Source organism: Biomphalaria glabrata, chromosome 16, assembly GCF_947242115.1.
Source record: "Biomphalaria glabrata chromosome 16, xgBioGlab47.1, whole genome shotgun sequence".
Lineage (NCBI taxonomy): Eukaryota > Metazoa > Mollusca > Gastropoda > Planorbidae > Biomphalaria > Biomphalaria glabrata.
In genome coordinates this window covers 2,348,686-2,361,217 of record NC_074726.1, presented here as the reverse complement: position 1 = coordinate 2,361,217, position 12,532 = coordinate 2,348,686, and the positions used below count along the sequence as shown (strand labels likewise).

The window sequence follows — 12,532 nt, the reverse complement described above, 5'->3', positions numbered from 1 at the left end:
TTTTATGTGAAAAAAAAAAACAAAAAACGCCCGCGATAGAGACTTAACACGAAGAATATTTTTAAAAAGATCACGCCAATTATAGAAGTACGTGCGCAATATGTAATCCTATCTAGAATGTTCCTCGCATAATACTATTGGCCAGGGATGCCTCTTTATTATTGGATTTAAGATGGCCCTCGAATTTTTAAAAATTAGGATGACTACTGCGTTCTGAAAGGAAACACATCATCAACATTGGCCTTTTTTTATATTCTCTTTTCTGCCCAAGTGAAAAAGGCCAGAAGACGCTTAACCCCCGAGTCTAGCCCGTAATCAAACTCCTTGCCGACTTGAGCGAAAACCTGCCGCATCTTTAATTCCATCTCCATGACGAAACTTTTACAACGTTTAATATTTATGTAGGCAACGCTATTTCGGGAAACAAACTGACCTTAGGCCTAGGTCTGTGAAACGGACTCATTTTAGTGAAATCGCATTACCTAAATTTGGTAAGGTTAAAAAAAAAAATAAAACATCTTAGCAGGGAATGGGGATATAACAACGATGCAAATATATTATTTATATTTATAGCTTTTATATAGCGCTACTTTCAGGCTTATAGCACGCTCAGAGCGCTTTGGTCCAATCTCATTTGTGGACCGTGGGGAGGGGGGGGGGAGGGGGTATCTAGGAGTTGGTTTTCCGTGCTGCCTTTAGGCGCTCAGTAAACACAACTCTGCCGGTTATCGAGTCGGGTGTCGAACCTCGAGCCCCCTTTCTTAGGTAGCCAAGCCAAGTTCAAGCGCACTTGGCCTCTCGACCACGATTCCCACCAAATATGAAAGGAAAAAGGAATGGTACGAAAATGAATTTAAATCAACGAGCCATTTAGGTACAGCTCAGTCTTAAAGAATTTTTCTATTAAAAAAAAGGGGAGAGGGGCGGCATTTTTTTTTATTTCGCACGCAGGCGGCCACAACCCTCGCGGTGGCCCTGCATGTGACAATGTTAAAGAAAAATAGAATCTGCTATGCTACAAATGTATTTCAGATTGTAAATACTTACCAAGAAGTTGCTATTTACAACACAATCTAAAAAGAAAAGTACGATAGCTCTCACAAAGGCCGTTTGACTGAGCTTAGCATTTGTTGGGGTACAGGTGATTTGGCTGTTTAGAAAGTGCACGTCACACATGGAAAAAGCGGTGGCTGAGCGGTAAAGCGCTTGGCTTCCGAACCGGGGACCGGGGTTCGAATCCTGGTGAAAACTGGGATTTTTAAATTTCGGGATCTTCGGGCGCCACTGAGTCCACCCAGCTCTAATGGTCTTTGTGCTGGCCTTATGACACCCTTGTTAACCGTAAGTCACAGAAACAGATGACCTTTACATCTTCTGCCCTATAGACCACAAGGTCTGAAAGGGGATCTTTACTCTTTTTTTTTTACGTCACACATGAGCTATTTTTAGACTGTCCCTCCCGACTCTAGAGCCCATTGTCCTAGGGCCGTCGTACATCCACGGCTTGAGGGTAACGTTGTTATCTTCAGCGCGTGTGTGTTTTTTTTTTGTTTTTTTTTGTTTCAGTGTTTAGGTAAGGTGTATGATGTAGCGAGATGTGTATTTTTTTTAATTATTTTTTTTTAATTTACTTTTAATAATGAGCTTAGGGAATTCATGGAGATGGGAGAGGAAGGAGCGAACACTTTTCTATAGCATAGTTACTGCACTGAGTAGCATAGTTACCGCACTGACTAGCATAGTTACTGCACTGAGCAGCATAGTTACCGCACTGAGTAGCATAGTTACTGCACTGAGCAGCATAGTTACTGCACTGAGTAGCATAGTTACCGCACTGAGTAGCATAGTTACCGCACTGAGTAGCATAGTTACTGCACTGAGTAGCATAGTTACCGCACTGAGTAGCATAGTTACCGCACTGAGTAGCATAGTTACTGCACTGAGCAGCATAGTTACTGCACTGAGTAGCATAGTTACCGCACTGAGTAGCATAGTTACCGCACTGAGTAGCATAGTTACTGCACTGAGTAGCATAGTTACCGCACTGAGTAGCATAGTTGCCGCACTGAGTAGCATAGTTACTGCACTGAGTAGCATAGTTACCGCACTGAGTAGCATAGTTACTGCACTGAGTAGCATAGTTACTGCACTGAGTAGCATAGTTACCGCACTGAGTAGCATAGTTACTGCACTGAGCAGCATAGTTACTGCACTGAGTAGCATAGTTACCGCACTGAGTAGCATAGTTACCGCACTGAGTAGCATAGTTACTGCACTGAGTAGCATAGTTACCGCACTGAGTAGCATAGTTGCCGCACTGAGTAGCATAGTTACTGCACTGGGTAGCATAGTTACTGCACTGGGTAGCATAGTTACCGCACTGAGTAGCATAGTTACTGCACTGGGTAGCATAGTTACTGCACTGGGTAGCATAGTTACCGCACTGAGTAGCATAGTTACTGCACTGAGTAGCATAGTTACTGCACTGAGTAGCATAGTTACCGCACTGAGTAGCATAGTTACTGCACTGAGTAGCATAGTTACTGCACTTAGTAGCATAGTTACCGCACTGAGTAGCATAGTTACCGCACCGAGTAGCATAGTTACCGCACTGAGCAGCATAGTTGCTGCACTGAGTAGCATAGTTGCTGCACTGAGTAGCATAGTTACTGCACTGAGTAGCATAGTTACCGCACTGAGTAGCATAGTTACCGCACTGAGTAGCATATTTACTGCACTGAGTAGCATAGTTACCGCACTGAGTAGCATAGTTACCGCACTGAGTAGCATATTTACTGCACTGAGTAGCATAGTTACTGCACTGAGCAGAAATGATTGAAAGGTTGTTTTTTTTCCGCGCAGACAGGAGGGCGTTGTTGTTTGGGAATGGTAGAAGGGGGTGGGTGGTCGTGGACCTGTATATTCGCGTTGGGCAAACGGAAAGTGTCGTTGTCATCCGTTTTTTTTTTCTTTTTTAGCGCGTTGAGGCTTTGTAGAGGATTAGCCAGGTGAGCAATACGGTTAGTATTTAGTAGTGATTTAGTAATCATGTAACTACTTCGTGCGTTGTCACGAGAAAATATCGGGTCTGTGACTGACCACGGGGTGAAAACCATAGTTGATTTTTGGACTCCTGAGACTAAGGAGCTGTGCAGGATAGTGTAATGTAATATGGCTTGGAGATGTGATATAAGTTGTGTACCTAAGAGTAGTATTCTATTGGATTTATGTTTGACATGATATGTATTTCTTGATGGCTGGACTTGCCAGATTATTATGTACCATTTCGCTATGATTAATAAATGTCTGCTGAGAAAGTGTTACTTCTAAATATACTAGTGTCTTGGTCTAATTACTCAGCAACCTTAGTAACTCTACGCTGCAACAAAATTGATGAAGATAAACTCTGAATTTTAATAAGGCCAGAAGAGGCCCTAATACAGCTCAAGGAACACTCTCGCAGTAGAGATATTACACCTACACGGGTCCCATGCCCGAATTTTATAGGAGATACATTGATGATGGGCTCGGCATAACATCTCTGACAGGGGATGAACTGATTAAATTTATTAAGCTCACTATTAACTTCAATCCCGCCATTCGTTTTACTCATACTATTTCCAGAACTAGAGTGAACTTCTTAGACATACAAATAAACATAACCCAAAATTCTCTGTCTACATCCACCCATTACAAAGATACTGACAGCCATAGCTATCTTCTATTCTCGTCATCCCATCCACCATCATGTAAAGATTCTATCCCCTACACCCAACTTCTACGTATCCGCCGCCTTTGCCAAGACGACAATGACTTGCACTGCAAAAAGCCACTGAAATGATAGAGTTTTTCTTGCAAGCTATTTTAGACAAATCCTTATCGCGAGTGGAGAATCTCAAAAGAGAACAAGCTTTCAAGAAAAAAACGATATCTAGCAATGATGAGAGGCCCAAATCGATATTAACCTACCACTCTCACAACGTGAAAGCAAAAAACATCTTTTTGAAAAACTTGAACATTCTCCTAGCCGATGAACATACCCGCGACGTCTTTTCGTCCCCACCTCTTGTAGTATTCAGGCGAGACCAAAAACCTACAAGACATATTAGTACACACTAAACTCCACAACATTTTAACTGTCAGACTTGCAAACACACGCTAGTCACCCACAACATCACCTGTCCTAAAATGACCATCAAGATCAGTGGCAAATTTAACTGTAATAGTAGAGGAGTCATATATGCTATAATATGCTCAAGGTGTCAAATGTTCTATATTGGAAACACAGGCAGGACCTTAAAAACACGACGCCAAGAACACCTTAGAGCAGGGGTGGGCAAAGTATGACTCGCGGGCCACATGCGGCCCGCCGAAGTGTTTTGAGCGGCCCGCCGACACCTACAAAAATCAGGTGTGCCTGATGCATATAAAAATGCTAATATTAAAACTTAATATCTATATAAATTATTGAAACTGTCTTATTATAGAAAGTTTTAAGATTATGCTTATTGGCTATACATCAATACAGTCAATTCAAGACACAATCTCTGAGAGTTGTGTAGGCTTGGAACAAGATGGCAAGTGTAACAACTGATGGAGCTCGATCTTTGACTGAGAAAAATAGTCTTTTTGTTTTGTATTTTTTATCAAAAATATCCCAACCATAAACTCTTAAACAGGAAAGTTTGCACAAAGCTGCATAAAATTTCAAAACTATCCCGCCCACAATTTCATAGTAATCAAACTTATTACAGCTGGGGGTGTTAGCCACGGGTAGTTCCGATTTATGAAGAAAATAATCCAATGTATCCGATAGCCCAGCATGGGCAAGGCAAAGTATAAAATCTCAAGGAAGAAATTGTTATGTTACTTGAAGGACATTGGCTGTAACTTTGTTACCAATATCTCTAATAAAGATTGGAAGACAGAATTCATGTTTTTTTATAATTGCAATTCAGTTGGTCGTTGTGTTAAATTGAGTGCGGTGTTTTTTTTCAAAAAAATGCTACTTTTTTGGAAAAAATAAGAAAATGTTCCAAACATGCCTAAAACAAAAATGTATTATTCAAGTACCAATGAAGCTATAGTAACATATTTGGTATCAAAGTAAAGGTAAATAAATGGAGAATGTGAAACTGTAAACATCTTTCTATTTAAATATAAGATAAAAATTATAATCTAAATAATATGACCCTAAAACAAAATGGATGCCAGCTTTAGAACTTCTGAGACCTAAATATAGATTTAAAGAAATGTGATAAAACAGTCAATAAAAGATGATGAATCAATGATTATATTAATTATTCTTACATGGCTTTTTAGTCAGAAAAGGGAAAAAATATTGCACTATTTCTACCAATAACAATAGATACCAGTACTAAATCTATCAATCAAATGTACTTAAATATTATGTACATTTGAATCAATGGGATATAGATCTAGATTTATCTTCTTTTTATTAGCCTAGAACATCTTTCATTCTAATACTAGACCAGTGCAAGACAAAGGCTAGCGAGAGATCAAAGCCTAAATCTCTAACTAGAATCTAGCTGAAGGACAATAAAAATTCTAATTCATTATACCTTAGATCTAGAGTGCAACTTGAACCTGTATAAGTAGGCCTATAGTCATGGTGATGATTTTTACTGATAAACAATACTAAATAACAATTGCTACAAAATATACCAAGAAAAAGCCCAGCATGGTGGATGAATATTGGATTTAGATCTGCCATTTCTGTGATGCCTGGGATAGACGCTCCGCACTCAATGAGTTAAACTGTTAACCAAATGATCCCACCTGTAGCTGTTGGCAGAAACAGATGACCTTGACATTTTGTGTTTCCATAGATTGCAGGGTCTGTAAGGAGTTACTTCCCCCTTGTTACTCTTCAGTCAAACTTTAACAGAAATCATTTGATCCTTGTTATACATTAGACCCACAGTATACATCTGTATAAAGTTAATATTGTTGCTAAAGATTTGTCTCTGTAACCAAGAAAATATATTCTTTTCCTTTTTTCACATAACTAGGCGATTGCTCCAATAATTCATAGACCCACCATTCAGGGCTCGCGAAACAGTAATGTTCCACGGAACACAGTTTGAGAAACGCTGACCTAATGTAATGTTATATAAAATGTTCTAGGCTACTTTGAATACACTATTGACAAAATTCTTCCAAATCCTGTAGGATAAATTAGTCAACAAAAATAAATATAACATAAATATGTGCAACTTTTTTTTTTCTTTTATATATTTTATAAGCATTTTCTCTAGCAAGATAATTTTATTGGTCCAAACAAATGAAATTAAGTTTGACTACAATCGTGCACATCATCTAGTGATATAGCCGTGGCCGGATTTAAATATCTGGAGACCCCTTACATTTTTTGAAAGCTTTAAATCTTTAATAAACCTTCTCTCATAGGTGCAAATATCTAATTAAAAAATACTTTGCCTCTTTATGAGATTAGGCAACACACGCCACCTTGATAGCTATTCACGCTACCTAACCAAGCTGCCAACTGTTATTTTGTTAAATTTGTGCTGCCTATTTAATTCAATTATATACCTATTTTGTGCAAAATTTCCTTGAACTAGCAAGAGACCATGGAGAGTGGCGTGTTTTATCTGAGACCCTTTGTTCCATGAGGATCTCAAAGGAAAGATGATGGTGATGATTTTACCTATTTTAAAACGTCTTGAGTTACATAAAAAACATTTTCTTTCTGGTTGTCTAGAAATGTGTACGTTTTTTCGAGAGATTATTTGCATATTCTTTCTTCAAATCAAGTCTGGACAAATAGAGATTATTTGAAAAATAAGAGTATGGGTCTAGGCAAGAGCTAGGATATAGAGGACAGAAGGCAATAGTCCATTGAGGTCAAAAGGCAAGGGTCAAAATGCCAGAAGTTGATCTCTGATTGTAAGAAGCATTATGACGTAATCATCTTCTTGTTTTGAAATAACGTCTGTATTATTTAAGATAAGATAATTTAAGATAATATAAGAAGATAAACCCAGTTAGAAACAGTAAGCCTATTTTGTTTTGAATGCAGAAAAGACGTCGTCCAAATGGGGGCTTTTTCATTTTTTTTAAAGTTCTATTTAAGTTTATTGTCGTCATCTCCCCCCCCCCCCCCCCAAAAAAAAATTATAACTAATACTAACTTATGGGAAAAAAACAATTGAATGCAGTTCTCGGAATAGACTTTAGTACACGTGTAAACTAACTTACTGGATTCTCTATACATTTAAAATAAACGTATTTTAATTAGTAATAGATCTAAATCTTATTATTACATAGCCTTTTTGTATTCCAAGTGTAGATGATAACTTAATTTAAAAAATGCACATTGATATATCTACAAATAATAATAAAGAAGTGTCAAGAAACTAACCTTTAAATTGTCAATTTTATTTCAAGATTATGAGTAAAATTTAAGAGACCTCGAGAAAAACCGAGATTTGTATTTCTAGGAAGTAATGAATAAAAATAAAACTGAAAGTAAACTTTTTAAGAATGGAATTAACGAAATTAAATTTGAACTTTAAGATAAAATAAAATCTTAGCAACTCTTGTAGCTACCCTTTTCTTTTTTTTTTTAGTTGTTTTTGTTTAACTAAATGTGTGAACAAATCAACTTTTTAAAATAATTTATTAAGATTTAGGTATTTATTTAGATTCCAAATCTAGCTTCAAAAAGGTTATATATATATATATATATATATATATATATATATATATATATATATATATATATATATATATATATATATATATATATATATATATATATATATATATATATATATATATATATAGATAGATAGATAGATAGATAGATATAGATATATATATATATAATGCATATTGTAAATCCTGTAGGTAAAAGTAGTGAAAATCAACATATATATATATATATAGATAGATAGATAGATAGATAGATATAGATATATATATATATAATGCATATTGTAAATCCTGTAGGTAAAAATAGTGAAAATCAACAATTTACGTTTTCTTTTAATTCATGTATTGATGTCAAAAATGCATCGGAAAGATCCATAATTATTTTGTCAGAAATAGGATAATTAAATAAGTTTACAAAGACAGTTTTTGTGGAAACACAAACTTAAAGTCGGCCCCCGAAGTGGTCCTCTCTGTTAGCTGTTAGGTCCTTCCTCGTCGTTCGGCGCATTGGGCGGCAAGCTGTCTCCACAAAGATCTGTCACTTCGAACTGTCTCAAGCCTCTTCCCACCTGGTGTCCACTGTTCTGAGGTCCTCCATGAAAGTGTGGTGCCAAGTAATACGAGGATGTTCCTGTTTGCGCTTTCCTTGTATTGGCATCCATGTCATCGCAACTCTTGGTATGCGTAGCTCATTTTGTCGGAGAACATGTCCTCCAAACCTCATTCGACGCTCACTAAGTGGTCGTCTCCCAGTTCGACTTAGGATTTCATTGTTTAAAACTCGATCTGTATAACTGAGTCAATGGTCCACCCAGACAGGTATAAAGGCAGCTTTCAATATTTCCAGAAAGAATATCAGAATGAAAATTTATCAAAGGCAAATGACAGAGAAGAATGGAGAAAGAAGGTCTAGAAGACCAAGGGATAGGTGAAAGTGAAGGTCCATTTTATATTTGAACCTGGCCTAACTGATGTCATATGATGATTATCCATATGAACTCATTCTTTTCTAAAGGGTGAATCTTTTAATCAAAGCCTAAAAAAAAACAACACATTTCCATAGAAAAATATTGATAAAAATTTAGTCAGGAGTTCTTTAGCTCCAACACTATACCGCAGTTTACGCGATACTATAAAAAAAATACTTATTAAATTAATTACTGTTATAAATTATGTTCCACTTGTATACATATTAAATAGATTTTTTTTGTTTAAAAAAGGAGGAAACATTTATTTGTAAATGTAGAAGTTAGTATTGCAGATCTTATATAACTTTGCAATAGCATTTTTAAAAACATTTTTACCACTTGTAGATCTAGAAGATTAACCAACACAAGTGAAATCTCTGTTAACTAGAGCACATCAGCTTGATAGCAACTTAAGCCACTTAATTAACCACGCTACCAACTTTTATTTTGTTGTATTTATTGCTGCCTACTATCTAAGCTACAGTCAGGCTAGGATTTAAGTGAGGGCAGGCGTGGCTACAGGACAGAGGTATTCATAAGAAAGGGGCCTCCACAACCCTCTCACAATAGAAAAAACAAACTCCAAAGTTCTTCATGTCAGCAGCTTTAACCCTTAAAGTGCTGAGCTGTTCTACTATGAGTGCATAAAAAATGGAGGCTAAACTACCACACGCACCTTAAGGGTTAAGTAATATTTTTTTTTTTAGCTTTTCTACCAACAATACTTTACATCTTACAGTTGTTAACACTGTCTTGGTAAAAGCGTGTCCCCTTAAAGTGTGCTCGTAATATACTCCGGATTTAATGCATTGCGTAATCTCTGCAAATTAATATCCAAATTAAATAACAATTCTTTGTAAATGAAGGGAAATTTACTTCCTTTCTGTTATAATATTGCATGCTTTTAGATATTAGAATTTTGTTATTAATGGGCTTCCACATACTTAAATCCGGCCCTGATTACATTTTTCTTTTCTATATAGTTCTATAGAAACTTCATCAAGTTTTGGTGACCCGGGATTCAGATGAAATTACAAAACAACTCGGTCTGCTGTTGGTCAAGACGAACACAGAACTTTATTGCTCATGATAGCCTATATCACACACTGGTCTCTCATATCGCTTAAAAACGAACACACTTCCAGTCATTCTTATATCTATATATAGCTCCTCCTTCGTGGTCGAAGACGAGCACATTTCTCATTTCCTATGGACTCGAAGATGGCTGTAAATTCCAATCCTCGCTTTAAAAAGCCGGCCACATACGTGGCATGGGTGGGTTAGGTAATTCATATAGACCAGTGGTCTTCAAACTTTTCGGCCTACCGCACCCTTTTCGTATTTTTACTTTTTAAAAAATCCGCCCAGCGCCCCCCCCCCTTTTTCCTCTAAGAAAAATTTGAATAAAATGTCATTTATTTATTAATTTTAATGCTGTCAAAAACAGATCGTTAATTTTCTAATTATTATACAAAAATTATGTCAAATAACATGATTAAACGTGAAAATTAATATCTTTGCCATAACCCAATCCTTTGCATAGTCCCTTTTTAAGTTTGAATATTAGTCATAATTAGGGCCTAATTAATACATCCTAGAAGCGAATCGTCATTTCTTCATAGAGCATTGTTAGGTTAATGGCATAGACATCGATGTCCTTGGGCAGTAATAATTCTTTCGTCAACAACAGGTTATGTGAGATTGTAGAACTCTTTTAAAATACTCTTAATATCTCAATAAAAGAGATAATGATTTAATCACCAAAAGTCTCCCACCATGGCCGGAGGTTGGTTTCATTCATTTGAGTTAGATGCTTACCATTTTTTTTAAATGTTTTCTTCAAGTCATTGCCAACCGATCAATCTTCCTGTTTCTTTTTTTTTTTTTTTAATTCCAAAATTATATTTAAGAGTTTAACAAAACGAGCAATACAACTCCCTTTTGAAATCCAGCAAACCTCAGTGTACAATACGTTTAACATGTTGCTCATCATTTGTTTCACAAAACTGTTGAAAGATGGGCTTATTCTCGACATGGGTTGTTGAAAGATGGGCTTATTCTCGACATGGGTTGTTGAAAGATGGGCTTATTCTCGACATGGGTTGTTGAAAGATGGGCTTATTCTCGACATGGGTTGTTGAAAGATGGGCTTATTCTCGACATGGGTTGTTGAAAGATGGGCTTATTCTCGACATGGGTTGTTGAAAGATGGGCTTATTCTCGACATGGGTGTGTATTTTATTTACATTTTTTATAAATATATTTAAATAAGAATGAAATTGTGGGAAAAAAATTTTAGGGTTCCACGGAACACTGTTTGTGAAATACTGATCACTGATTATGTGTCTATATCTAAGACATGGTTTTATTTCTTTTGTTTCGGTGCACCTCGAGTTTTTTTTTTCTTCTTACGTCTCTACTGTCTCTACGTCCCTCTATGTCCAGCGCCCCCCTACCGCCCCTTTGTTCCCAGCGCCACCCAATTTCAATAAATCGCCTGCTGGGGGGGGGGGGGATGGCGTTAGCGCCTTTATTAAAGACCACTGCTATAGACATACCAACTGATATATTTAGTTAAAAATAGAATATACACACATTCATTCGTGACAATAAACCTATTTTAAAAACGTCTCAAGAAAAATTGTTTAAAAAACAATTGCATCTGATGTCTGGAAATGTGTAGGGTTCTGGAGATATTATTTACTTACCCCTTATTTAAAACAAGTCAAGACAAATAAAAGTTAATGGGAAAATAAAAATATTTGTTTTGGCAAAAGCTAACATAAAGAGGTTAGAAGGCAATAGTCAACATACAGAAGTCAAATGATAAGGGTCGAAATGCTAGAAGATACTTTGTACGGCAACTGAAAATAAGAATCGTTTCGAATGTTTGTCCAACGTCCATTTTTTTTTTACATTGTCTATCAGGTCCAAACTAGAATCACGTTTTTATATTTTTTTTTTTGCTCGTAACTCAAGACAATCTGAAGCTAACCAGCTCTTTAATTTTAGTGGTCAAAACAACCGTTCGGATTTTTCAAGAGATGTTTTCGTCGCTTCAAATGCTTCCTTGAAATTAGATCAGCAATAATAATGGTATTGAAGTAAAGCTATCGACTAAGGATTAGGAAGATTAGAATTGTGGTCGTTGATGCATGAGGTTGTCAACCTGGAAGAAGAAGCTCTATTCCATTGAACTCTCTATAGACAACGCTTGGAAGTTTTATCAACAAAATGATTTAAACCACGTATTAGCTGCTAAATCTAAAATGTGCACATTGAAAGATGTTAATGTTTGGTGAACAAGTTTCAGGCGTTTCTTATCTTTTTTCTTATCTTATAAAATACAGACGTTACTTCAAAAACGATGATAACGTCCTACCCGTGTCCCTAAGTCAATCTGGTCATGCATGTTTCATCAGCAATGAAGATGATATGTTCAGCAGGATGGAAGATATAAAAGCGAATAGGTCTCTACCAATAACGTGCAATATAACATCAGTATTGGGGGCAAACAAGCACAATATAAAAACAAAAATATTAACAATAAAAACAAAGCTTTTATTAATTAATTGCATCAATTAGTTTGTATCAGTCTTGCATTTAAATTTGTAATAAGCCTCAGGCGACAATCTAAAGAGGGGACTAATTCAGCTTATATCACCACTTCATTCAAGTACTATATCTTTCGCTTGTTTGAGATACCTAACAAAATAATTTATTTCTAATAGTTAATTAACTAATCAGTAATTAAAAAAAAAATGATTCTTGTGTTGTGCTTCTTGGTCAAGGCATCATTCTTGAATGCTTCCCAAGGGTCTTGGACGCTAAGTGCAGAACTAGACTGAATGCATGACGCGTAGGACGTA

The 12,532-nt window shown here is 36.3% G+C and overlaps 1 protein-coding gene across 1 annotated transcript; it reads right to left on the bottom strand.

Moving 5' to 3' along the window:
• Window positions 1–1,654: 1,654 nt before the first annotated feature.
• On the bottom strand, window positions 1,655–2,956 carry LOC129923409 (G surface protein, allelic form 168-like). The gene has a single exon (XM_056014278.1). It carries the CDS (start codon window positions 2,954–2,956, stop codon window positions 1,655–1,657), a length of 1,302 nt encoding a protein of 433 aa, XP_055870253.1.
• Between the last annotated feature and the right edge of the window lie 9,576 nt (window positions 2,957–12,532).

Bases quoted from the DNA above. Each gene is read 5' to 3' on its own strand.
- LOC129923409 (XM_056014278.1), bottom strand. From the start codon at position 2,956: ATGACAACGACACTTTCCGTTTGCCCAACGCGAATATACAGGTCCACG.